The 27,650-nt window shown below is 50.7% G+C and overlaps 2 protein-coding genes across 4 annotated transcripts in view; one reads left to right on the top strand and one right to left on the bottom strand.

Annotated features, from left to right (window-relative positions):
• PKP1 (plakophilin 1) overlaps positions 1-27,650 on the bottom strand; it is a 288,438-nt gene that overhangs the window by 251,760 nt on the left and 9,028 nt on the right. The gene's annotated exons all lie outside the window — the stretch shown is intronic.
• DDX59 (DEAD-box helicase 59) lies at positions 647-27,398 on the top strand. Of its 3 annotated transcripts, none has more exons than XM_090263279.1 (8): positions 647-843; positions 18,058-18,851; positions 19,614-19,781; positions 21,262-21,351; positions 23,213-23,464; positions 24,174-24,326; positions 24,789-24,917; positions 26,934-27,398. In XM_090263279.1, the coding sequence occupies exons 2-8, from the start codon at positions 18,069-18,071 to the stop codon at positions 27,195-27,197; spliced, it is 1,839 nt and encodes a 612-aa protein (XP_090119405.1). In that variant the 5' UTR covers positions 647-843; positions 18,058-18,068; the 3' UTR covers positions 27,198-27,398. The 3 variants fall into 3 exon arrangements, with proteins under 3 accessions (XP_090119405.1, XP_090119404.1, XP_090119406.1); XM_090263278.1 differs by lacking the exon at positions 647-843 and adding an exon at positions 17,855-17,916; XM_090263280.1 differs by lacking the exons at positions 647-843; positions 24,789-24,917 and adding an exon at positions 17,855-17,916.

The raw sequence follows: 27,650 nt of genomic DNA on the forward strand, positions 1-27,650 counted from the left end.
CGCTCCCTCGTCAGGCCGCGGGCGCAGGGGCGCGGGCGGGGGCGGCGGCCGGCACGACGCTCAGGAAACGTCAAAATCACTGCGGCCGGCCCTCCCTCGCGCCCCCCGCCGCCGCCGCGCCCGCGTCCGCCGCCCCGCGAGCCGCCGCGGAACCCGGGCTCTCGGCTCCCGCCCTATCAGGGACACGCTGTCTGCTTTCGCCCGTCACGCCCGGATCCGCCGCTGCCCCTCGGCCGCCACCGCCGCCACCGCTGCGGTTTTCCGGCTGCGGCACTGGACCGAGGGAGCAGCTGCGGGCACTGAGCATGCGCCCTCGCGCGGCCCCGCCCCAGCCAGGCCCCGCCCCTGGGCCCGCCCCCAGGCCCGCCTTCGTCCGGCTTTCCTCCACCCGCAGGGATCCCGGCCTCATCGGGCGGAAACACTGAGCATGCCCAGCCTCGCTTTGGTTGTGACCACGCCCTCGGCCACACCCCTGTGCCCACCCTCAGCCGACTTCCCTCCTGCCGCAGGCATCTCGGCCCCGGAGCACCGAGCATGCCCAGCCTCGCTCCCGCCCCGGCCACGCCCCGGCCACGCCCCGGACACGCCCTTAGCCACGCCCCCGACCGGCTTTCCTCCAGCTGCGGGCTCCTCGGCCCCGAGGCCGGGCGCACGGAGCATGCGCCGCGCTCGCCCGCCCTGGGCCCGGGTTCCGTGCGGCCGCTTTGTAAGCATCACTTGGATGCGCGCCGGGGTGGACATGCTCCGCGTCCCTGGCGCTTGGCTGCCGCCGCTAACACTGCTGGGAGAAGGGGAAGGAAGGAAGGACGGAGGTCTGGCGGGAGCTCTCACGTTAGCTACACGGTGGGTAAGCAGAGAGAACGGGTGTTTATTTAAATGCTTGTTACGTGACCACACGCCCTTTGCTGCGAACCTGACGTGCACAATTCTAGTGAGTCCTCGAAGGGACCCTAAGGGGTGGGTGTCATCGCTGCCGGGCCACGAAGCCGCGGAGGTGAAGCGCGTGCCTTCACTCACACGCGGTTCAGCCAGGTTTGAGGATCTGTGACGCGGCAAGCCTGCATTCATGACAGCAGGACACGCTTCCTAACCGGGTGCCTCCACTCCCGCGTCCTCTCGGCGAGGGGCTCCTCCGCCGGTGCCTTCCCCTTCCCGTCAAATCAGCATAAATTCTGTCACAAAGCAAACTGCATGCACAGCGCGGCTCCCCGGCTCCCCAAGGCACACATACGTTCGCAGAGCCGGGCCGCGCTCTGGGTGCTCCCTCTGTCCACCTTGCTTACTCCTGCTCCGCCCTCAAGCCAATTCACGGCGATCACCTCCTCCAGGAAGCCCTCTGTGACAGTTCCTGACACCTTCCCCGCCGGGGCTGGCACGTAGGTGCCTCCCCCACTGCTGCCAGAGCATCCTGTTTTTATTTCTGTCGTAACACTGGCCACACTCTGCGCAGTCAGCAACTACTCGCCTGTCTTTCCCACTGATGACAGGGTCTGTCTCCAGCACCTCTACAGTGCTTAGATTATAGTCGTTGGTCAATTAATGTTTAGGCATTAAGGATGGATAGTATTGTAGTTAATGCTCACTCAGTTTATTGAACTCATTAATTCTTCACAATATCTCATTTTAATACATTATCTAATTCTAATTATTATCAAGTCCTGTGTTATCTTCATTTCACAGATGAGAAAACTAAAGCTCAAATTGTTTTCTTAATCAGCCCGTATCACACAGCTAGTAAACTGGCAGACCTAAGATTTGAACCCAGGGCTGTTGTACACCAAAGCCCATGTTTTAACGACCAGAGCCTCCCTGGAATTACCTGCCCTTAAGACAGAAGCAAGATCTAGAAAGCATGCGCAGAGGGACCTGCTCTGTAAAAGGGTAGGTAGCTCTACCAGGAAGCTCAACTCTTTGATGCTGTTCAGTCCCTACAAGTACTTCTCCCTGAACCCAGGAGGCACTGTGGATAAGCCTTGCTAGCGATGTCTGCGAGGAAAAGAATGTGAGTGAGGAGAACCATGCACGGCAGGGTGGTGATGTCATTTTAAATAATTTAATGAATATTACTAGAGTATTTCTCATAGTCAAGGCCCTTCGCTAGAGCGCATAGGGGATAATACAATTAACAGATGGATAATAGCTCACAAAGTGGGTTCATGTGACAACTACATAAATTCTCACACCCAGTTTGTGGAACGGCATCGTTATTATCTTTCAATTCTAGATGCGGGACTGAAAGTTGTAGAGACTGAGTTGCACGGCCAAGATTTCATGGCTGATTCATCTCTGAGTCTGCCTTCAAAAACAGGCCCCTGTCTCCCGGCGCCACTCCTCGGGCACCAGTCCCTGGGCCTGTTCCCTCCCCAGGTTATGGGGGCTGGTGTGTACATCCCATAATGCAGCGGAGAAGGGGCACGACAAAGCACAGGCAGAACACACACGTGATGTGATCAGGAAGGTTCCTCAGAGGCTTCTGATAAACCTAATGCACCCAAATTCAGTTGCACCTGCAACTGCATTCTAGAGTAACAAGCCAAATTCAGAGGAACCTCTAGCCTGGGAAGGTTGAAGAGATACTGAACCATTTCGCCAGTTATTATAATAATGTGCAAGCTGATGTAAGATTTTTGGGGCCAGAAACCATGTCCAGCTGCGGTGGGTGCTGGGTAAATACTTGCTGAATTTTATTGAAAATGACTTCAACCTAAATAAACACAATAAGGAAGAGTAGGAGACAAGATAGTTGCTGTGACTTGTCCTTTGATTCAGTGGTGATGCATTTCGTAGTGATGGCATGACTGTGACCCCAATTGGGGAGGAGTGTGTTTAGGAATAAGAAACAAAATGCCTGCACAAAGAGCATCTTTCACTTTCCGGGAGGCTGTGAGACCTAGGGTCAGAGTAGGAGGCTCTTATTAACAGAGAAACACCCTGGGTACAAAGAAGGATTCATTTCCAGGGAGACAGACATTCTAATAGGGTGTTCTTTGTGACACCTTCAGAATGATCCCTTTTAAAAACTGGAAATCTCTGCAGAATACCAGTCGAAAAGAAATGCCCTTCACTGCCTCCTTAAGATATCTGACTTTGTTAAAAACAAAACCCAGACCCTGTGGTTCCTTGGGCCAGCTTGTTCGACTGCACAGCTAGTCCTCTATTTTTTGTCTTCAGGCTTAGAGTCTATCCATCAGACAACAGCTACACTTATTCCTACACATACGACCCTCCTTTTCTCTGTTTTAAATGTTTCTCTCATTCCTCCTGGAAAATCCACAATCTCAGGCAGACTTCCTTCCTTGTAGCCATCCTCCATCTCTGTCTTTGGATAGAGTCATAAATGTATTCATTCAGTGATTAGCCAATATTGATTGCCTGCCTGCCTGCCTGCTAAGGATGCAATGTTGAACGAGACAGCTGAGGAAGCCAATTTTTAATGGAAAAACTTGGAGATCCCAGGGCCAGAGTGGCCCAGCTCTCCTTGATTGTCATGCCCGTATCTCTGTAGGCTGAAAGCCTGGTCAGGTCCATACAAATCTCAGAAACAAAGAAACACTTAACCATTCGCCCTTCCCCCGAAACCTCACGTTATGTTTTAAAACGGAAAGCTTGTATCCATATATATCAGCCACTTTCAGTTTGTTACATTAATAGCCAGTAACACTTACTACATATTAACACTTCCTATGTCCCAGGCCCTACTCCACATTTATTAATGTGTTTAATCCTCCCCACAGCCCTATCGTTGTCTGCATTTGGCAAATGGAGAGACCAAGGTGCAGAGAACTTCAGTAATGGAAACCTTAGTTACTTTGAAACGCAAGGAACTAGGATAATGAAACTTTGAATCCACCAGGTTAGGAATGATCATGGCGGCGTGGGGCAGGGATGGATGCCTGGCTAACTGAAGACAAAATATAGCAGCGTCTGGTGACCCAACACGGGCTAGAAGGGTCTGTGCTGTGTAGCTAACACTCTGTCACTTCTAGACACAGTTGCAGCTTTCATCTGAATAGCCAGGAGAATTTTACGAGGATTACTTCATCAGCCTCGCAATTTCAGCAAGGATGGAAGGATGCCAAGTGTGACTGAGCAACTGAACTCAGAGAGGCCACGTAACTCCCAGAGTCACACAAAGTCGGTGTCTAAACCGAAAAGTGAGACCTGGCCTTCGGGTTCCCAGGTACTGCTCTGTATTTTCCTGGGTCCCCAAGCCATTTTTCCTTTATGTACCCACTACACAAACCAAGGTTCCCCAGTCTCCAAGAATGGGCAAAGCCTCCTTCATTTTTAACATCTTGGAAGGTAGGTGACAAAAAACACTGACTGGCAGTGAGGACCCTGAGTTCCAGCACTGTTCAGCTGCATGATGTCACCTCTCTGCTCCTTGGCTTCTGCTGCTAAAGAACAAGGGGGTGGAATCAGGTGACGTGTAAGACATTTCCAATGTCACCAGCCTATGATAGGGCTGACACCCAAATCCAAGGCTCCCGATTTCAAAGTCTGGAATCTTTCTGTCTCCACTCATCTGTTTGGTGGCTGTGCCTGATTACTAGATGCCATCTAGACATTCACCTTGACTCTGAAGAGCCTCTCAAAAGGGCCTATCTTTATATTCACATTTCCCCACTACTCCTATACTTATCAAGCCAAATATTCTCAAGACCTTGAACATACTCAGTCCTTTCCAAGGCTTCTTGGCTTGGATAATTTTATCACCCTCCCTCCAGAATGTTCTCCACCAGACCAGCATGAGCTATTGAAACCTTTACATCTTTCAATATCTACATCAAATGCCTCCTCTTCCATGCAGCCTTCCCTGACCCACTTTAGCTTCCCTGACCCGCTTTAGCTCCCCGATCTATTTGTGCCCTCTTACATTTTGTGTTGAAGTAGGACTCCTTCTGTGCACCATAAGGGAAGAGACTATCTTACTCTGCTTCATAATCTCCATCAGGGCCTAATAGATAATAGACCACAGGAAGTATTTCTTGAATAAATGGAAGAATCAGTGAATTAATAGGTAACCAAAGATACGAATAAGATATTTCAGTATACCATAACTACCTTAAACATGGGAATTAAAAATGGAAAGTTGGTCTCTATAATGCTATAAACTAAGTGGTTCTCAGTGGTTCCTGGTATATTATGTTTTATAAGCATTTATGTTGAGAAAATGTAGTAATTCTCTTATAAAACTATTTTTCCTCTGAAGAACTATTTATTATGAGAGTATTCCCTTCCTGCTTTATTTCCTGTGAAAATGTCCTTCCTCTAATGAACTAATGGGGATTATTGGTGACCGAGGAGCGCTTACATCTCCTCTGGTAAAATGAGAAGTTGATAACCCTGCGTTTCCTCCTGCCCAACTCAGTTAGTTTTCATTCATCTGGGAACCTTGGCTGCTCTGTGTGACCCCCAGGCCCCGAGGCCGCTGCTCTGATCAGCTGGACTGAGTGAGTGAGTCCTGAATAGCTTCTGAAAACAAAACTGGCCCCAGACAGCCTTCGGAAAAATGAAGCAAAACTCTTGTTATTTGTGTGTGTCATGTTTGCTATGGAAATAATTATTGTTGTGGCTTCAAATATGCTGGGATTTTCAGATATGCTGGGATTTGAATAAGCCCTGGCATATGGGCTAATTTCCTCCTTTGTTAGTCACTAAAAATAGAAATCAGACCTTTCTTTAAAGCTCTAGCTGGAAGCTCTGCTGAACGCTGAGGACCTCTTTCTAACTAGATTGTGGACCACCAGTGGACATGGGACAGGACTGTTTATCCCTTTCACCGTGACCTAGGGACAGCTGGCAAATATCTTCCACGTCTTCCTGCCATGTATGTGTGTGTGTGGGGGGGTGTTGGGGTCAGGATACTAGGAGGAATTTGAATATATGATTTTGATTAACAGAAACAAAATATGGTGGCGTCCTTCTCCTGATTTTTTTTCTCGTCTGCTCCCTATCTTCCTCCTCGTTTTCTAGATCAGAGAAATGCAGCTTCCTGTTTAGTTTCTCGTGTTGTTAAAGTCCCTGGGCAAAAGTAGAGGAGGAAAATTACAGCTTGATGTTGAGAAATTGAACAGGCAAAAGCCTGTGTCATCCCAAATGGCATTGTGTGTGGAACTTGGATAATTCAACGTTATTTTTGCCACGTGAAGACCACTTTACTTTATGTTATTCAGAATGAAAGCTGGCGTTGGAAAGGAAGGAAAAGCAATAATTACTTTTCCACCAGAGCTCTAAATGGACAGCCTATCATTTTATAGAATCACATGTGATAAAGCAGGAAACCCTCCAGATATGATGTGATAGAGCAGGACCTCATTGTAGCACGACGCTACCCAGCACTAGCACTCTCTCTTCTGAAACGTAGCAACTGCAGTGACTGTTTGATGAGTGGATAAGCTGCGTACCAGGCGAAGACCCTGCCCGGAGCAGAATCCCCCCACAACACACTGTGCCACTGCCCTTAAATCTCCCAGTGAAGATCAGGAGCCCCATTCAACTTAGAAAATCATTTCCACTCAGCATCGCTCCAGTTGGTGAAATGCTAGAATAACAATTGTCTTTCAAAGGCCTGTATTGTGTTGCTGCCGACGGCCCAAGGGGCTGGGGAAAATGCAGAATAAAACAATAGAGGGGACTGTCCCTCCTGCAGGAACGGGCCCAGTGACTTCAGAAGCCTTGTTCAAGCCTCCAGTTCTGTGACATTTCTGCAGTCACTCAGTCTCATGGAGCTTTTACAAACTGTCTTATTGTATTTTTTTTAATATGACTCCTATAGTTTTAGGACAGCCATTAGGTGGGTTTTACTACACAGTATCTTTCAATGGATGCAGTAAGACGGTCTCCAAAAGAAAACAAATTACCAGATGCCCCCCACCTGAGGTCCATGTCTTAGTTTTTCCCGGGTTCTAGATGGAACTAAAGCTATATGACATCACTACTGCTTGCTAAGAGTAGGATTGGTTTTTGATCAAAGGTCTTATCGAAACACCCTCTCTCCTAATTGCATTCTTTCCCCAAACATACTAAAATTAAAAGTAAGAACATACCCTAGGGAGGCAGAAAACAAGGCTGTCCATAAAGTGCTGGTTTTGTTTACCGTGGTGTGTGTGTGTTTGCAGAATTTGTAAAATCAAAAAACCCTTGACCCCAAGCTGTGTGCTGAGTACAGTGTTCCAGCCAAGTTATAAATCTCAGCAGAGGGACAGGGGACAGTGTTGGGCAGGACAGTGCCCTCGCTTGCCACACACGGAACAAAGGAGCATTCATGAGCCCTGTCGGCCACTTCACGGTCCCGTCTGTCGCCAGCTAACATGAGCTCTCTGGAGCGGTCAGTGCGTGTAGCCAGAAAACTGACCGGCGTGGAAAGAAATGTATTAAAATGTCCCTGGCACCTTCCCACTCACCGGACTTCTGTAGAGCAAATATTATTCTGGCACGTGTATCTCCTCGGGCCACAGCGTGCTTTTCCGTATCAACAAAACCCAGAAACTTCAAGCTCCGTGCGTTACACAATGCATTTGGTTCTTGTTTGCTTTAATTTCATATTCTGTGTTAAAGCAAACAACCCCCTACTAGCTAGAAAAATCAAACATCTCCTAAAAACCGTGGCTCACTGCTTCCATTTGATTGAATTCACATGAAAAATAAAAACTCGCAGCCGTTGTAACGGGGCCGTCTGCGCACAGCTGGCTTCTCCTTGGTGGGCTTTATCTGATCCTAGGGCCTAATTAGAATCCTCCCTGGTACCTTCTCTCCTGGATTTTCAGGAATGTGTTATGGAGTGTGTTCTGCTGGAAAAGCAGAAATAAAAATAGAATAAGGATGGGTTAGGGTAACAGTCCTCAACATTTTCCGTTCTCAGCCCCCCCATGTTCAACCCCCCCCATCATCTGTCTGTTAAAATACCTAAAACAGGACAGGCAGGCCCCTTGAGCCTTTTTAAAAGGCTGAACTCCCTCCACGTCACTGTTTTCTGGTGTTTTCCTGCCCTGTGCTCCCCCTCACACCCCGCTCCCCGCCGGCACCTGCCAGGGGAAACCAACATGCTGGCACCCTTGGGTCCGACAGACTGTGGACCCCCATTCGGGTCTTCCTGCCGCCCCAGTTGCTGTCCTGCCCACGGTGAAGAAAGCCTCAGGTCCCGTCTGTGAGCATCACCGTCGGCCGCTCCTGCCCCCTGAGGGGCCCCTGCACGTGGATCTCAAAGCAGAGGGAAGATGGCCCACATGAAGCTCACGGTCGAATTTCATCATTTCTTACCTTCATCCAGACCGCCTTCACGCTAAATGGGGAATGTGCAGCTGACGTCTTTGTGGGTCATCTACATAAAAAACATAGTTGGAACTAAAATCTCAGGGAACACATCTTCTGTGCCACACAGAACCCAGCCCACCGAGGGACTTTCTGTGCCAGCTCCTCCAGTGTGGATGTTTGTAAGGAGACGCCACGCACGGGAAAGGTCACGGTTGCCATGGGAGCGCCACAAACAGCAGAATCCATGGTTTTAGAACAGAACGGTTATATGAGCACCATGCAAACCTCAGCTGATTCCTTCTTTTTTTTTGAACCCTCTGGAAAGCTATAATTTGAATTTAAGAGCAGTAGTTAAGAGAAAATGCTCATCAAAATCAGGAACCCAGACATTAACCCCCTCGTGACTGAGCGCCGTGTACTGCCGTTGTCCAAGTGGGAAGGTTTTTACCAAACCCCGCGTGAGCCCTCCGTGGGTCCCGAATCTCGGCCCACAACCCCCCGGGACTTTCCCAGATCACTCTCTTCCTCGCTGTGGCTAGCCTGGTTTTTCTTCTAGAACCACCCCCCCACCATGGTTAACCTCAAAGGGGTCTCCTCCCTACCAGTTTTGAAGCAGGCACACAACCCTTCCCATTTTTAGGGTTTCCCTGCTTTACAGTCTTAAAAAACAGGGCCCAGACAACACTGGGAAAGTCACAGAAGTTTAAGCGTTCACCAGAAATTATCTCAAGTGTGTGTCCCTGGGCGCCATAATGGCACCGGAGGCGGGAGGCCCCTTTCCCTGGGAGCGGCAAGAGCAAGGCTGGCCAGCCCCCTGTTCATCCTCTGTCTCTCTTATGTTCTCTGGCTACTGTGCCGGGAAACAGTTCTGTCCCCGTCCCACACCCTCCACCCCTCCCTGGCCATCTGCCTCAGACAGGGACAGTCTCGTCTGAGTAGAGCTTTGGGCACACCTAGCACTTCATGCTAAGTGGCTCATTGCCATCCCTGGGGAAGCGCTGTGTCTGGAATCTTCACACAGGACATGTCCTTTAGGTTCTTCCTTGACCTAGATGGAAGGAAGGCCAAAGTCATTTGGCCTTTTTCTTCAGGAATGGTCAGGCCCACGTGTCAGTCACAGCTCCAGTCTGAGTGGGACAGTGTAAGTGGAAGACGAGGTTCAGAGAAAATTCAAGTGGTGATTAAGAGTCTGGAAAATATAGCTGGGTGAGAAAAGGGACTTTATCAATCGACCTTGGGGATAATCCTTCGGTGTGTGTGCGTGCATCTGTCCTGTGCACTGGGGGCTATTGAGCAGCATGCCTGGCCTCCCCCCACTGGAACTCAGCCCTCCAGCTGTGACACACCAGAGTCTGTAGATACTGTCCCCTGGGGTAACCCCCGCCCCCCCCAGTGTGGCTGGGTTAAAGGCATGGAGACGTTCAGCAGAAAGCAGAGCTTTTAATTACAGCGTCTGCGCCCATGTGGGCTCTCTCACCAGTGACCAGGGGCAGCAGCTTTCTGTCTCCACCGAGAGCAGGAGGATTTCTGCCCAAGGACTTGGAAAAGGCCTCACTGATTAAATTCTTGGGAGGCTTGCGATGCAGCCGACGTGGGCTCCTGGAAGGGAATGCGTTCCTGCCCCGACCCCGGCCAGGCTTTGAGATGAGAGGAACGCCTGGTTTCCAGGAAGATGCTGGAACAGTCACTCCCTCAAGGCCAGGGGCTGGGGGACCTCAGCCCCCAGCCTGGCCTCTTCTCTGGCAGGATATGCAGGTGTCAGGCTTCCCAGGCAACACGTACCACCAGCACCACCCGCCAGTCCATCACACAACACGGAGTATGAATGCTTCCGGCTATTTGGACGTTATCAGCAATAACGCAGGTATCCACAAAAGTGTCCTTCAATGATTTCTTTTGCAGACACTTGAGGGACTTGGAAGCCGTCTGACTGGTTCTCTGTTCCATTTGGTATTCTCTTACTCTGAATTATTGATTCGCTCCAAATGGCAAGAAGAAGAGGTGCTGGTGCTTGTTAAGAACCACAGGACGCGAGTGGGGTCTGTCTGGGCGACAGGGGAGTTTGGCTTCCTAGCAAAGAGCCATTCAGTAAAGAAAGACAGTGCTGGACACCTTTTCCACTTATTTACGCTCTCTCCTCCTTCCAGGAAGACTTAGGCTGAATTCTTCATCATGACCAAATCTCTAAGCTCTTAAATCTACGGTACTATTAGTTACTTAACAAAGCCCGTGAGAAAGAGTTCTTGCAGCCCGGGATCAGACAAGCGCGTCAGGTTCTGAAGCGCAGTGTAGAACAATAGGTCTGTGTGTCTTTGTTATGTGATAATAGCTCATTCATTTCAGTACATGAACTAGTCAGACGTCTTACTTGTGTTTTTAAGAATTATTTTAATTCTTTAGTTAAACCTTCCTGATTTGAGTTGATACTACCTGCTCCAGCCACCTGCGATAAGGTAATTAATCAACATATTAACATATGCAATAGTAAAGAGAAAATCCCTAATTCTTTAAAATACCTTTATGCCATCGTTTGGACTTTATAATCTGTGTTAACATAATCATTTTCATTCCCAAAGCCTATTGAAATTTAAGATATTTTCGCAACATACACTCCTCGTTGCTTGAATTTATCGCTGTTGGGGGATTATAACCAAGTGATGACCAGGAGCAGGAGTGCGACCTGCTACAGTGGGCGAGAGTACTGAGCTCCGTTCGCGAAGCCACACCCAACGCAGGGCTGCCCCCAGTGGCATGTTCAAGGTCAGCAGGTTCTGGTGAGCAGCGAACAATGAAAAGTTGAAAATGGAAAGGCGTTCAGCCTGAAATGAATCACCACACAACGCGAAAAACTAGAAACACCCACGGATTTTGTTATTTGAAGGGAAAAAAGACGACTTCCTGTGTTTTACATAGGGGACAGTGGGGGACACTGGAAATGGCAGGAAGTTGGCCTCTCGGGACCATGGTTGAACTTAATCTAAGAAGTTACCTCGTTGAGATAAACCACTTACACCAATAACTGTTTCTTTTTCTGACTACTAGAGGATATTGATGAACAAAAAGCCCACCGTCCAAAAATAGTTCCTTTAAACGTGTTATTTAAAAGCCTTATTGTGATCCACATACCATACAATTCACCCACCTTAAGTATACAGTTCAGTATTTTTTAGTGTTGAGTATTTATTGGGTTGTACAACCATCACCACAATATCATTGTAGAACATTTCATCGCCCCCAAAAGAAACCCATTGGCGGTTATTTTTCCTACCACAGATTCCCCCCTCTTCAGCCCTAAACAACCACTCATATTGTCTACAGATTGGCCTATTCTGCATGTTTCATGTCAATGATATAACAGTATGTGGTCTTTTTGTGCCTGACCTCTTCCACTTAGCTTCATCTTTTCGATATCCAAGTTGTAGCATGTGTCAGTCCTTTATTTTTATTGCTAAATAATATTCCATTGGATGGATATACCACATTTTCTTTATCCATTCACAACGGGCCTTGCATCGCTTCCTCTTTCCATCAGAAGTAACCCAGCTGTGAATATTAATATGCACGTTTTTGTGTGATACTGTTTTTAATTCTCTTGGAATCTAGGAGTGGCATTTCTGGGTCCCATGGCAATTCTGTGTTGAACATTTTGAGACGCTGCCTGACTGTTTCCCAAATGGCTTCACCATTTTATACTCCCATCAGCAACCTAGGAAGGTTCTGATTTCTCCACGCCCTGTCAGCACTTGTTATTGTCTGTCTGGTTTTTTAATAGCGCTCCTAATTAGTGTGAAGTGGCTCTCACTGTGGTTTTGATTTGCATCTCCCCGATAACTAATGATCTTGAGTATTTTTGCATGTGTGTATTGGCTGTTTGTATATCTTCTGTGGAGAAATGTCTATTCAAATGTTTTGCCCTTTAAAACTTTTTTTTTTAATTGTTGAGTTGTAAGACTTCTTTATATATTCTGAATACTAGATCCTTATCAGATAGATCTATGAATTTCAAATCATCTGTCTCATTCTGTGGTTGTCTTTCCTCTTTCATTTTTTTTAGTTCATTCTTTCTTTTTTTCTTTTTTCTTTTTATTTATTTGTTTTTTAGAGGGGGAGGGAGAAAGAGAGGGAGAGAAACATCAATGTGTGGTTGTCTTTTGCACGCCCCCAACTGGGGACCTGGCCTGAAACCCAGGCATGTGCCCTGACTGGGAATCAAACCAGTGACCCTTTGGTTGGCAGGCCAGTGCTCAATCCATTGAGCCACACCAGCCAGGGCCATTCTTTCTTTCTTTTTTAATTAATCTATAAAAAGTAAGGAAAGGGAGTGATTGGCTCTTTTCATTTTCTTAATGGCATCATATCTAACACAACTTTGACATTTATCCATTTTTCTTTTGCCTTAGATATTGTATCTAAGAAGGTTTTGCCTAACCCAAGGTCGTGAAGATTGCTCCCATGTTTTTTCCTAAGCGTTTTTAAATTTCAGCTCTGACATCTGAGTCTCTCCATTTTGAATTAATGTTGGGGTATGAAGTGAGGTAGGGATCCAATTTTGTTTTCCTCTGGAAACCTGTACGTGCCTGGCTTTGCTAAGGTTTACAAAAGTGGACTTTATAGCTCATGACCAGTCTGTTTTCCCTAAGCATGAAAGACGTCTTTGTAAGTTCCAGTTTTAGGATGCAAGTAGAGTTGTGAAATAGTCTTCACAAGGCATCTCAGAAGCTTCGCTGTTGAGAATTATGTACATCTGTGACTATTATCTGTGTTCAGAGTCTGGGCAGAAAATATTGATCACTGAGATCATAATGTGTATAATGTATTTGAGGTGCCTAGGAAGACATTTCTAAGATTGTTAACAATAAAATATTTATCATGCTATTGCATTACATGCATTGCCATAAAAGCTTTCAGCTTCGTGATGTTTTGTGGTCAGTGTAAAGCCTCAGCATGACGCTGGACCTGAGGTCAGCCCTGACCCCTGTCACGCCCCTGTCCAGCCAGGACGAGCGGTCGCCTGCTCTTGATTCTGGCCCCTTCTCCGTGGCCCCTCTGCCCGGCCGTAGCTCAGGCCCTGTCCTCTCCAGCCGGGACGGCGGCCTCGGCTTCCTCCCTCTGCTTTAGCCCCTACCGTTGTTTCTCCGAAGTGCAGCCCGAATGAGCGATAAGCCTTTGTTGGTATGTGCCACTGAGGCTCAGGAGTCGCATGTCACTGCAGCATAAGTTGCTCTAAGGGGACACATTCCTCGTTTCAGCCAGTCCCTGATGGGCCATGTTCTCACAGGGGCCTTTCCTCCCCTTCTGTTTCCTGTGCTCATCGTCTCACTTCCTGTCCAGACTTTGGACCTCGGCATCCTTGTCCTTTCCTCTGGAAAGCTTCTCCTGACCCCCCACCCCCCTGTGTCTGGTGTATGTGCTGTCCTGTGTATTCCTATGACACCCTGTGTTGTCCCCTCCTCTACTGGAAGCTGGGGTGAGGGCGGAGCCTGTGTTTCTTCATCATTATATTCCCAGCCTGCCACGTGGTGGAGCCCATAAAGCTGCTGAATGAGTCAATAATTCAATATTTAGACCTTGAAGATTTGTCATACTATTTATCAGGATAGGGGACCAAAGGCAGAGAGTGGTAGGGTCCTCGTAGTGGGCTGGTTCATTGGGACGATAAAGTGGAAACATATTCAATGGTGCTCAATTGCTATCAGCCTGTGCTGCTGTCTTCCCTGGGACGCAAACGTATGCGGGTTTTCCAAGCCTCCTGTGTCACAAGAGTAAGGAGTGGCTGCCAGCTCACGGGTGTGAGTGTGCCGTTTCCTGGATGAGAGAATGATAGGCATTAGTGTTGCTACTCAGGTCTCAACAGCAATGACAGGCAGGCCCACCCACATTGTTACGGCATTTCCTGTCCTGCGGCACAGCTTGGGGCCGACTCTTAGAAGGGCCAAGGAGGGTTATGAATTCCACAGCTCCTGTCTCACTGAGTCACCCTGGACATTTTCCTGTCCCTCCCTGCCATAAAACACTGTGCAGGCTAGAAAGGTATTTGCAATGCGTGTGTGGTTTCCATGGGAACCACTTCAGGTGAGGCTTCCCACGGCCTGCCATTCAAAGATGGTATGTCCGTGGGGGGAGACTTTTGTGAAGACACGGAGCTGTTGAGGTGACCCACACTGTGCTCTGGGGACACCTAATTGGGAGTTTGAATCTGAGCTCTTGATGAAAGCGCACACAGTGGGCCCGAGGGACAGGTGAGACCTGTGTGGCTCTGAGCTGGGACTCACTGACCCCGAAAGCTGAAGGGCTTGGTCAGGGTTAGGCTTCCCCCAGCACCCCTCACACACATGCAGAAGGGAGTTGCAACTCGGTAGGCTGCACATTAAGAGGGGAGCATCCCACATCTCAGGCTTGACTGGATTTCCACAGGTCACCATATGAGTGCATAGAGCCAAGATCCAAAGCTGGGGGATGCTGATGGGAGGTGGAGCACACAGTGTGAGTTCTTTCTGAGGTTTCCAGAGGGTTGGGAAGTGCTGTGGATACTAACATTGGTGGTTAAAACCAGGACCCTTGACTGAACTACATTAAACTTAAGAACTTTGTTATTCATTAAAAGTTAGTGCAGCCCTGGCTGGTGTAGCTCAGTTGGTTGGAGCATCGTCCTGTACACCAAAAGGCTGGGGGTTCGATTCCCGGTCAGGGCACATACCTAGGTTGCAGGTTTGATCCGTAGACGGGGTGCATATGGGAGGCAACCAATCAACATTTCTCTCTCTCATCAATGTTTCTCCCTCTCTCTCTAAAGTCAATAAACATATTTAAAATTTTTTTTTGGAAAAGTTAGTGTAGAGGTAAAGAAAGTGAAAGGATCTTGGACTGGATCCTGGATTGGGAGGGAAAAAAATTACTCTAAATGACATTACTGGAACAACTGATGAAATTTCTTTTAGCGTGGTTTATTGGACATCTTTTTATTATTAATATTTATAAAAAACATGTGTCTTCACATCCAGTCTCACTGAAGTTTTGTAACAGGTTTGTGACCTACAAACTCATGGAGTCAGTCTGACGCATTTCTTTGTGTGAAAATGGACGGTGCGTTTATAACTGTATAATCATGGATACACTCCCAATGAGAGAGAATTTCCATTTGACTGGTCATGGGTCAGAGCTGGACGCCCTGCTTACGATTTTACACGTGCAGTGAATTTGTACAGACGAGCCTCTAGCTGCCTACATTTCAGCCGGTTTCTCCCCGGACATGCACCGCTTCCAGCTGGGCGCTACGGGACTCATTCGCACCGACAGGACCTCTGTCCCCACGCCTTCCTGCTCCGGCCTTCCGAAGGGCAGCGGCCGGCCTGCACGGACCACGAACCTCGCTAGGGCATTCCGCTGGGGTCCGAGCAGGAAGTCCGTGCCCGACGCACCCCACCGTGGCTGGGTCCCCCCATGGCCGCAGCAGCCACCAGCACCCTGCTTGAGAAGTGTTAAAGGAATGTGGACAGAAAGCAGTCCTAACCCTCCGGGGCTTCACTACATTCCTCTGCAGGGTTTACAAAAGTAAACGACCCTGTGAACGCGTCGCCAAGGGACTCGTGGGAGGGAGGGGCCCTGAAACTCCAATTTCATTAGCTTCATGGTAAATTCGCCTCTGATAATAACAAAATACTGGCGACCACGCAGCTGTTCCCAGGGAAGAGGACGGACAACTATACACAACCACAGGCGCACCAACTGACAGCGGGGAAAACAAACGTGTGCTCAGCGGACGTGAATCGGACACGCGCTGAATGGCAAGGGCATACACACGTTATTTTCATAGAGCTCAAGAAGAAGAAAAATGAAAAATATATCATTTAGGAATGTATCCAACGATGACAAAACTGCTAAAAACGGCGAGGAGACACAAACCCAGTTCGGGACGGTGGCTGAGGGAAGCAGCAGAATCCGAGAGGGCGCGGGTGCGCGGTCGGTAAGGGCCACGTGGCGCGCCCACACGGTGGTTTGATCAGTTTTCTTTAAAATGTGTCTATTCAATACATTCTTTCGTACGCGTCAAATGTTAGACTGATTTAAAAATACTCCCCAAGTCCTCAGCCTCGTGCTTCTCCGTGGACCTCGCGCAGAGTCGGCCAGGAGGGACCCAGGCCGCGGCTGCGTCCTTTTCTTTCTGCTGCCACGATGGGTGTGGCAGGGGCGGAAATACCACCCGGTACATCACACACGCCACATGAAAGGTCCCCGTTTTAATTTTAGAGTCACCCAGCCAGCCCCGGGCAGCAGGGCCGTGTCCAGGTCTCCGGGGCCAGCGCCCCTCCCTGTTCACGCAAACTGCCCACTTCGCGCGTGTGCCAGGCCCCGCGCCGCCCCTTCCGCTGTTTGGGGCCGTCCGACTGTTTCACCGCCCTGGCCCACGCCGTCACGTCAATTCTTCCAGCAACAGCTTCCCCACACCAGCCCCGCCCGCCCTGCCAGCCTCCCAGCCCAAACCTGGCGCCGGCGCTGAGCTAAAAGTCCAACCGGGGGGACGGGGCGTGGACACAGCCGCCGGGCCCCGCCCCTCCCGGCTGAGCTCCGCCCCTTAGCCCCGCCCTCCCAGTAGATCCAGGGCGCACCGCGGCCCCTCCCAAAACCCGGAGATGTGGCCTCCCCTCCGCACGCCCCGCCCAGCTGCGGGGAGGCCGAGCCTGTCGGCCGGAAGCCCGCCCTGCGCTTGGAGGGGACTAGGCTCGCGTTGCAGGGGACGCGGCGGCCCGGCGGCTCGGCCTCGGTCTCTCCTGGGACCCGGACGCTAGGCCGCTGCCCTGGGAATGCGCCCCCCCCCATCCTTGGACGCTCCCCTGACCGCTCGTCTCCTAGCAGCCCCGTGACGCGCAGGCGCCCTGGGTGCGGGCCCCGGTCCGGGTGAGGGCGGCGCGCGTGGTCTGGGAGCGCGGGGGTGGGTGCGTGGGGGGCGGGGGCGGCACGGCGGAGCGTGGGGAGCCCCTGGAGGACTTTGCGTTGCCAGCTCTCAGCGCTCCCAGGGAGCCTCCGTCCCCGGAGCCCCAGGGCAGTCGTTGTAGACCCTCAGCTGCATGTTGTTGGAATCGGTGCGCTGTCCTAAGAATTATTTTTGAGAAAAGCGTGTATGAGTGTATTCGGTGGTCCCTAACGTGGGCGGAAGGCCCCATTTCCCAGCCACTGCCCTGTGCTGCGCAGTGTCTGGTGACGGCGGGCACCGCGGAGTCCGGCCGGCCCGACGCTAAGGGGAGCCCCCGAGTCCCCGGTGCTGGGCGGCTGGGGTCGTCCGCGGACGTGCGTGCGACAAGGCGGCGCAGCACCACGCGCGGACCGGTGCACCTGCCTCAGGAGCGCCCGGGGTCAGGGCCCGCGGGAGGCGCAGAGCCTGCGCGGGGCATCATCCCAGCGCCCTGGCTGCCCTTACTGGGCCAGAGGAGCGTTTTCCTCTGTGCGTGGTGGTTGTGATTTTAAAGGTACCTGTTTTGTGACAGTGCGATGGGATTTACGCCCCATTTCTGTTGTACCTGCTGCTTCGGAGTGCAGGTAGCCAGGAAGCCGGAGTAGGCTGAGCACGTGCGCACGTGCGGGCCTGTGAGTGCGGGCATGGGCGCGTGGAAGAGGATTCTGCCTTTTCAGCAGGGCTGGTGAATGGACGGAAGCGTGATACAGGTAGTGTCATGGTGCTCTCTCTGGCCCTTGGAGGCAAAGCCCAGGGACGCTGGGCTGACTCCAGGAGAGCCAGTTGGTGGTACTTTATCCGTGGACCTGATTGCGAGTAAAATAAGTCTCATGATATAATTTCCTCCACAGCGTATTGAAGGATGTTTATTCCAAGATCTCTCAAAGTGAAGAGGAATGCTCATGATGACGGCAAAGGCTGTGCGGCCAAGAAAACCCGAACAGAAGCAGGAGACCTGCGGGGGGACGGGGGCAGCGGTCACCCAGCTGATGCTGCTGTTACAGAAGGAGGCTCAGCCGCCGGCCAGCACAGTGCAGAACCGTGTCCCCAACCCAGTCCGCAGGTGGGACCTGAGCAGGGTGCCGAGGACGGCCGCCTCCTGGAAGAGCCCATTAAGTCGTTTTCCAAGACACAGCGCTGGGCAGAGCCCGGGGAACCTGTGTGTGTTGTCTGTGGCCGTTATGGAGAGTATATCTGTGATGAGACAGAGGGAGATGTGTGTAGCCTGGAGTGCAAAGCGAAGCATCTTCTGCAAGTTAAGGAAAAGGAAGAAAAGGTAGCGCTCAGCTGCCCACAGGCAGCTGGCTCTCAGCCCGAGTCCCCTCTCCACCCATTCTATGCGTATAAAGAGCACCCCTTTATTGCGAGCCTTCAGGAGGACCAGGTGGAGAATCTCAAACAGCAGCTGGGAATCTCGGTTCAAGGGCAGGATGTCCCCAAGCCCATTGTTGACTTTGAGCATTGTGGTTTCCCCGAGGCCTTAAACCTCAATTTGAAGGCCTCCGGCTATGAAGTGCCGACCCCCATCCAAATGCAGATGACCCCAGTGGGGCTGCTGGGACGGGACATCTTGGCCAGTGCTGACACTGGCTCTGGGAAAACGGCCGCCTTTCTCCTTCCTGTCATCGTGCGAGCGTTATTCGCGGTAAGTTCAAGTTCACATGGATCCTTCTCAAAAACAAATGCAGCACTTACCAGCTTTTATACTCAACCGTGTTCGCATTGCAACCTGAAACTGAATATTTAGAATTTAGTAGTGTGTCAGAAAAACATAATTTTAAGGAATATTTTCTTACATCGAACAAAAGATCCTCATTGAGGGTCTCAAAATTTACTTTCCTTATAAAATGATTTCTCTGACGCATTTGAAAAACTAAAGAGTAGTGGAAGATACCATGAGAAGAGAATAAAAGAAAACACTCAATGGTCAAGATTCAGGTGAAATTTCCTGCAGGACCCAAACAGGGCAGTAGGGCAGGACATAGGATGGATGTTATCCAAGTCAGTTCTTTGGACAAAGGGAGAAGTGAATCCTCGAGAAATGTACGAGGGAAGGTCAAGGGCAGCCATGCACGCTGGACCCAGCTCTTCACGGTGACGTGAGGAGTGTGGCTGGAGATACCGGAGTTGGAGGGACTAGGAGCAAACATGCTGTGTTCCCACCTCGGTCATGGTAGAGGCCCCTCCCTGGCCCGCATTTGTACCGTCTGTGGCACGTCTGCGTTATGTAAGATGTGGGCTTCCTTTATGATGGTTTAGGCAGACAAACTCTAGTGAGTAGGAGGCAGGAGGGCTCACTCCCCGTCGGGCCTGTGGGAACAGGTAAGAGGGACATGAACGCTCGTGGAGTCACCGACGAGCGAGTCCATCCCCGCAGGCCTGAACAGACTTGGTTCTGTCTTTGCAGAGCGCGTTTCCGTCAGCACTCATTCTGACCCCAACGAGAGAGTTAGCCATCCAGATAGAGCGGCAAGCCAAGGAGCTGATGAAGGGCCTGCCCCACATGAAGACCGTGCTCCTGGTGGGGGGCCTGCCCTTACCCCCCCAGCTGTACCGTTTGCGGCAGCACGTCAAGGTGAGCAGCACCAGTTCTGTGGAACGTCTTTCCAAAGCAGTACGGCCTCACGTTTTCTTCCTTGAGAGAGTTTTGTATGAGATTTTAGGTGGCCTTTAAAGTCTTGCCAAGGGTAATTTTTTATTTATTTATTTGAAATATTTTATTATTTTTAGAGAGAGGGGAGAGAGAAAGTGAGGGAGAGAAACATCAATGTGTGGTTGCCTCTCACGTGCCCCCGAACTGGGCACCTGGCCCACAACCCAGGTTTTGGGAGGGGCCTGTGCCCTGACTGGGAATCAAACCTGCAACTGTTTGGTTTGCAGGCCAGTGCTCGATCCACTGCACCACACCAGCCAGGGCACCAAGGGTAAATTTTTACAAGCTTGTTTTATGTGGGAAAGGAAAGGACACATTTATTGGGTGCCTGTTGTACCCCAGCAGCTGCTGGATGTTCACACAGGTGTTATTTAATCATTACATCTGCCCTTGGGGCTGGGTCGGCTTATGTCACCTTTGTGATCGGGAAGTGGGCTCTCAGAAAGATGGGTTTTGTCCAAGGACCCAACGCTGATATACTTGAGGGTGTGACTCCTACGAACAAGGTCATTATCCCATGTGACCACAACACAGTTACAGAATTGGGCAGGTAACAGCGATCCGTTCCGTGCACACGGGAGCTGGTCACTGTCATCTCCTCCTCAAGACCGTTCGTGTTTACCAGTTTTCCTTTCAGGTTTTGTGGCCTGAGGTCCAGTTCAGAATCATACATTGACCCAGCGATTCCACTTCTGGGTGTTTATCTGAAGAAACCTAAAGCACTGATACAAAAGAACACACGCACCCCTAGGTTCCTCCCAGGGTTATTCACAGCAGTCCCGCCAGGGAAGCCGCCTGAGTGCCCGTTGATAGACAAGTGCAGAGAGAAGCCGCAGTACGTTTGTACAACGGAGTGTTACTTGGCCGTAAAAAAAAGAATGTGGTCTCACTATTCGTGACAGTGTGGGTGGGCCTACCTGGTACTATACTCAGTAAAGGAAGTCAGACAGAGAAAGACAAACCCCGTATGATGTCGTTTTATGTGGCATCTCAAGAACAAAATAAACCAAACTGAGAAAGAAGAATCAAGTGATGCATTTAGTCCTCATGTCTCTTTCATCCTCTTCCATTTGGAACGTTCTTCAGTCTGTCCTTTTTTCTCCCACGGTCTTGACTCTTTCAAGGATTCTAACAACTTACTTTGAAGAACGTTTTTTAATTGATTAGATTGAACTTAGGTACCTTTGCGAGGAACATCACAGAAGAGATACTTTGTTGATCTTTTAAATGACACACAGTTTCATTGGACTTTTCTGCCAAGTACTCTGTTTATTTTTCCCTCTGTACTTAGGAAGTATTTTTGTGTGTGTGGGGGGGGGTACTTTCACACTAAATTTCTTGTACTTCATCCAACCTCCAACTGGCTCGTTTATTTTTTTATCGGCCTTCCTCTTTGACTCAGGTCGCCATTGCGACTCCGGGCCGCCTGCTGGACGTGCTGAAGCAGAGCTCGGTCCGGCTCTGCGGCGTGAAGGTCGTGGTGGTAGACGAGGTGAGTATGGTGGTTAGAGGCGTGAATCACGCGTGTCGTGCAGTTCATGGGAGGTGTATTCCAGTCACGTAACTTTGTTGCTCATTCAGGCAGCGCTTCAGCTGGGCCCGGGCAGACCGCAGCCCAGCTCCGGCGTAGGCCTGCCCTGGACCCGCCACCGTCTGTTCCTAACACGCCGAAAAAACAGACAGCCGTCCTGCGTCCTCAGGGACAAGTGTCTTAGCCGTGCTGGCTGCCACGTCCCTACAAAAACCAGGGAATCAGTGGCAAAGAGCGATCAAGAGGTTTGGAAGTAGCTAATGCTGCCTAGTCGGGTGACCTTTTAATGTTTTTCTCTGTGGACACAGCGTCCATGGCTGTGGTTTTCTCTTGCACGAGCACAGAGGCATTTGGGTACCTCTGGCTTGCCTAACGCAACGAGGAAATGTGTGTTGTCTGAGGGCGTCCACCGCGGGGGCGGCGGGAGGGCAGGGGACCGTGCGGCGGCCCACCGGCGGGCAGTGCACGGCTGCCCTCGCGCAGAGGCCTGGCGTCACCCCGCCATGATCACAAATGTGGGGTGCCAGGTCTGACTGGGGTGGCGACTGGCCTGCCGTCTGTGAGCCCCAGATAAGTGGCGCTGGAAAGATCCTGTCGCCAAGACCCACAAGGCTAGCATTTGAGCCTGTGCTGCTCCTCCCGTGAGGCCTGGGGCCGGTCGTTGGCGCCCGCAGAGTTGCCCGCGGGTGATGCAGTGGTCGTGGAAATGCCTCACGGACTGAGAGCTCCCGTGTAAAATCAAACAGCTCACCGGCCCCCAGACCGCGGCGCTCCGTCTGCCAGTACTGGCGTGGCTTTTGCTCGGCCTGACTGGCGTCTGGTATCATTAGCCATGCCGCCGCCCAGCAAGCGGGGACCGGGCTCCCCTTTGCTGGGCGCCGTGCCCTGGGGTTCTCCCCACTCAGAGGCCCGAGAAAGGCCTGTGTAGACCTTGCAGTTAGCTTGTCTTTGCGCCGGCTCCTGGGCGGCGTCTTCTCTGCACGGGATGTCACAGGGCGCCCGCGAGGGAGGGAAGGTCAGTGGTGACTGGAGGGCTGGTCAGTGGCAGGTGCTGTTGTTTAATTACACGCGCTGTCAAGTCCATGGGGCCTCCCACGGTGCCCCTTGTAGACCCTCACGTTTCTGAGGGTCGGTGTCTTCGTGAGCCCCGAGCACCGGGCACCGAGCAGGGCTCAGGGCGTGGCTGGGGAGCCAGGCCACCAAGGTCGACGCCGCAGCTTCCCCGTCGCCCTGGCCACCGTGTGAGGGTCTCAGTGTCCTGTCTGTGGAGCTGGGGTCGTGGTGGGGCTGCCTCCCAGAGGTGACGAGGGTGTGTGGCGCTTGGAAGAGCGTCTGGCATGGAGCAGATGCTCGCTCGGCGTGACCGTCAGCCACGCTTAGCTGCTCGGTGAAGGCCTGCCGAGGGATGGTTAGCCCTGGGCACCCACAGGAGGGACGTTGGCGGGAAGGACAGAAGTCACGTCGTCGTTGGGGGCTGAGGACGTCACGCGCAGCAAAGACGCGTAGGCAGCCCTGAAAACGGAACGTTTCCCAGAAAAGCTTGGCGAAGCTCTTTTTTAATTAGGGGGCACGTGTGTTCCCCTCACACCCTGGTCTTACCTGCTCTTTCTCTCAATGTGTCCGAGTTGTGTATCATTATAAACACGTAGATACACAGTATGTAATTTTACAGAAACGTATCTTTTTCCCAGTTGGGCTTTGTCTTTGATACTGCGGCAGCTCTTTCTGTGTAAGAGTTTTTGATTTGTTACTGCAGTCTGTTCTTGGGTGGCTCTGGGTTTTCATGTGAAATCAGACCGACTGTAAAATGATTTCGTTTCAGGCTGACACCATGTTAAAGATGGGCTTTCAACAGCAAGTGCTGGACATTTTGGAAAACGTCCCTCACGATGCTCAGACCATTCTGGTCTCGGCGACGATTCCGGCCAGCATAGAGCAGCTCTCCGGGCAGCTTCTGCGCGAGCCCGTGCGGATCACCGCCGGAGAAAAGAACCTGCCCGGCGCCAACGTGCGGCAGATCATCTTGTGGGTAGAGGAACCCGCCAAAAAGAAGAAATTATTTGAAGTCTTAAATGTGAGCCGTGGAGCCTTTGGCCCTGGTCTGTAGGTCACATCTGCACAGCTCACAGGTCTTAGGAGAAGGAGCGTTCGATGCGGCTTTGGGGGTTCGCTTTAGGTGTTTCATAAAACGTCGCTTTACCTGGCTCAGAATTCTGTAAGAATCAGCTGAATTTTTATTTCTGAAAACATGCTATATAGAGAGTTGGCTTTTCCTTGTTACAGAAAGACATTGAAATATTAGGATTATTCCTAAAGAATGTTCTTTTAAGAATATTTTCTTTTTGTTTCAAAATATTTTTAGTAGTTTTATATGTCAGGTAAGGATAAATTCTTTCTTGGCTAATTTGTCTCGAGAAATAGGATTTTTAGTAATGACTAAACAGCAGTCTGTTAAGTGATACGTGCAAGCGTTGTCCATTTAAAATGTGGCATTGAAGTAATACGGTTTGTGTTGACGTCCTAGCAGGATTTAAAATTTTTAATTGCACTGAAATAATTTTTAAAATTATTTTTGCAATAGAAGGGCAGTAGACTATTTGGCTTCTGTGAGTGCGTATTTTAAATACTCATTTTACTAGAACATGCCTTTTTCCTCCTTACTGATGTTTGTAAACCTGTTGGTACTCTTGCTTAGTACCAAGGCTCACACTGATGCCCTCAGGAGCACCTGCTGCTGGCGGTTATGTTCTGAACAGTTTTAAGTGAGCGTGTTGCGCTTCCAGGACAAGAAGCTCTTCAAGCCGCCGGTGCTCGTGTTTGTGGACTGCAGGCTCGGAGCGGACCTGCTGAGCGAGGCCGTCCACAAGGTCACGGGCCTGAAGAGTGTGTCCATGCACTCGGAAAAGCCCCAGACCGAGCGGAGGAACATACTGCAGGTTTGACACTCAACGCTCCATTTCCATCCCTTTCCTGCAAATCTGTTTTGCTTCATTTTCAAAGGACCCTGTATTACCAGCTGGTGTCTCAAACGGACCCTTTTTATAACGAGTAAGAACTCAAGGCTGGCAGTGACTGAAGTGACCTGCTCCTCTTGCCGGCTTCTGTGTTTGGGGAGCGGTCAGCCAGGTCCCTGGGGGTTGTCTATGAGAGAGGGGACAAATTTGGAAGCCCCCATTCCTGGCGTCAGGTCGGTGTGGGCTCGGACCGAGCACAGCTCACCCCTGGCGAAGGTTTGCCCGAGGAAACACCGCCCGGGGTCTTGGGAGGACTTAGGCCACAGGCATTTCCCGGGCACACTCACTGAAAGGTAAAGATTGAAGCATCAGAGAGGAAAGCGCTCTCAGTGCTATAAAACCACCGACCCAATCTGAAGAAAGTGTCGTTGCTTTTCCGGAAAGGGCTTGCTTGACGGGGACCACGAGGTGGTGGTCAGCACGGGAGTCCTGGGACGAGGCCTGGACTTGATCAGGGTCAAGCTGGTGGTCAATTTCGACATGCCTTCCAGCATGGACGAGTACGTGCACCAGGTGAGGTGGGTTCCGTGCTGCGCGGTAACTTTTCTCGGGCCAGGCGTTGTCAGCATGGGGGTGAGTGAAAGAGAGGCGATTCTGTAATGGACTCAAAACTTGATTCTTTTTTGCTTTTAAGATATATATATATTCATTATATATATATATATATATAAAATAGATACATGTGTGTGTGTATATATAATATATACTAAATTTTGTTTTTAAAAACTCTATGCCTTAAATGCATTAAAAAATTAGAGATAATAACCTAAAATGTTAGCTAAAATTTTTTAAGTCATTGGTTTTGAGTTCCTTTTATTTCCTTAATACTTCTTATTTTCTTCAGTGAGCATGTGAAATGGCTTTTACAATCAGAAAAAAAAAAAAAAAAAAAGAGGGCTTTATTTCAAGTTGGTACATCTGGCCAAAATAAAGGGGACCCATTACAGTGTTTGTTTTTTAGAAATCTTGTCTTCATCTCCTCTCCGTATCCGTGTCTGTTCTAGTCTTTCCCTTTTAAAGTGCCCTTCTCTCCTTTGCTGCCAAAGATCCCGGCCAGGGGCTCTTCTTTCGCGTGCAGACAGAGCCCGCTCTGAGGCCAGGCTATCTCCCGACGCTCCCTGCCTTCCTTCCCCGGCATCGCTTTCAGACCCTTCAAGGAAAGCCTTTCTCTGGTGTCTCCGAGGCAGCTCTGCGCCCCGGCTGCTGGGTCCCCGCGAGGCGCTTTGCCTGCCTCTCTTTAACGTTGTCACGGTGACCTGCGCCGAGACTGAATAACGTGGCCGTGCCCGCCCTCCGTCCCGCCTCGTTTACCTGCCATCAGATAACTGGCTGTGACATTTTCTTCCAAACTTGTAGTGATTTTGGATGGCAGTCTTTCTGCAATATTAAAGGACTGGAGAAGCGCCTGTGCTTCCTCAGGAGAGCGTGCTGATGTAATTCTGTAACCTTTTCTTGCCGCCCGACGTCAGCCCTGCGGTTTTCAGATACTCACAGGGCAGCGTGCCGTCCCAGGGGCTGTGACAGACGCCCAGTTCCTCACCGTGTCGGACGGCTTAGACCTTGGGCCCCCCCGTTCTGTACCTAGTGCTCTTGTTTGCCTGTTTTCAATCCCCAAAGTGCACCTGCGCACTCCGACAGGTGATACAATAACAAGGCCGGTCAAGTGCAAGGGAGGCCTCTTACCTGCGAGCGGCCACCAGAGCTCCCGGCGCGGAGGATATGTGTGCTCGCGTGTGCGTGGGCACCGTTGCAATTGAACAGCGGTGGGTCCATGGCGCCCCCCGCGTGTGCCCGGCTTCCTGCGTTAGGCGTGGCCTAGACACCTCTCCTCTGCGGCGTGGCGTGGACGGCCGGCACTGAGTGCGTGCTGTCTGGACGGGCCCTGTGGCCAGCGCGCTGTCGGTGTGTTCTCTTGTTGACTCCGCGCGTCCTGTTTCGGTGGCTGCGTGGCCGTGCGGTGTGGCTGTCCTGCAGTCACGGGTGGGGAGCGTCTGTCATTTAGAGTTCGGAAGTCTCTGACAGTTATGTTTGTAACAGCTTTGTATCTTAGTATAAAATACCTCAGTATCAGTGTTCTAATTGGTGTAATTCACATCGTATACGACTCTCCAGTTGGAAGTCTGCAGTTCAGTCGGTCAGTGCTTTGGTTTCCAGTCTAGCCGTCAGGTTGTGCACCTGTGGCTACAGTCAGTGTTGGAAAGCGTTCATCACCCACAGAGGAACCCTGTAGCCAGCCCCTCAGCAGCCATGCCATTCCCGATCTCACACAGGTGCGCACACACGCACGCAAAGGGAACACGAGCCTCACAAACAAGTACTTTCGTTATATGTGATCACTTTCTTATTTTTTATTTGGTCTGTTTCTTAAAAACATGCCAGTGACTGCTCCCTAAACGGATTTCCCAAATATTAATATATTAAGATATAATTTTTAAAAAAACGCTAGCTGATTGAATGTTCACGTCCGCAAAGCGTCTTCCTTCAGCTTTCAGGTGAACACCCTGAAGACCCCTTTGCACTTCCTTTCAGGTTGGAAGAGTGGGGAGATTAGGCCAAAAGGGGACGGCGATCACCTTCGTCAATAACAACTCCAAGAGGCTCTTCTGGGACATTGCAAAGAGAGTGGAGCCCACAGGGTCCCTGCTGCCCCCACAGCTCCTCCACTCCCCGTACCTGCGGGAGCAGCAGAGGAGGGAGCAGCAGAAGGACAAGCAGGCCCAGAACCCGCTGGTCACCGGCGCCAACCTCATGGACATTATCCGGAAGCACGACAGGAGCAACGCTCCGAAGTGACCTGTCGCCCCCCGGAGTCCCGGCTGCCTGTGCTGCTGCCGGTGGGTTTCTGTGCGTTATTCCCTGTGATTGTAAGTAAACGGGGCGAGTCCCCGAAATAAAAAATTTTTAACTTTTTAATAGAATATCACACGTATACAGCGACATTGTATTTATTTTTCTTTTAAATGCTCATAAATTAAAACGACCTCAGAAAATGAATTGTAAATAAAAAAGTTATTTTATTTCTCGGAGCTACCGTCGACACCAGCAAGGAGTGTGGGCGGGCAGGCGGCTCCTTTGCTCAGCGTCCCGCCGTCCTGCCGGGCCCGGGGCCTGGGCTGCTTGTAGAATGGATGGTGGTTACGGGAAGCCACGGGCGGGCACGGGCTGTGCGCCTTTCACAAGGTCAGGTGGCAAGTTAATTCCCTTTTATGCTCAGCTGTTGTCCTGCCGGCCTGGCAGACTCCGATC

Source organism: Furipterus horrens, unplaced genomic scaffold (genome assembly GCF_987537825.1).
Source record: "Furipterus horrens unplaced genomic scaffold, mFurHor1.1.pri manual_scaffold_15, whole genome shotgun sequence".
Taxonomy (NCBI): Eukaryota; Metazoa; Chordata; class Mammalia; order Chiroptera; family Furipteridae; genus Furipterus; species Furipterus horrens.

Bases quoted from the DNA above. Each gene is read 5' to 3' on its own strand.
- DDX59 (XM_090263279.1), top strand. From the start codon at position 18,069: ATGTTTATTCCAAGATCTCTCAAAGTGAAGAGGAATGCTCATGATGAC. The intron at 19,782-21,261 runs GTGAGCAGCACC...TCTTTGACTCAG, and splicing joins GTTTGCGGCAGCACGTCAAG to GTCGCCATTGCGACTCCGGG. The intron at 24,327-24,788 runs GTTTGACACTCA...TTTTCCGGAAAG, and splicing joins AGCGGAGGAACATACTGCAG to GGCTTGCTTGACGGGGACCA.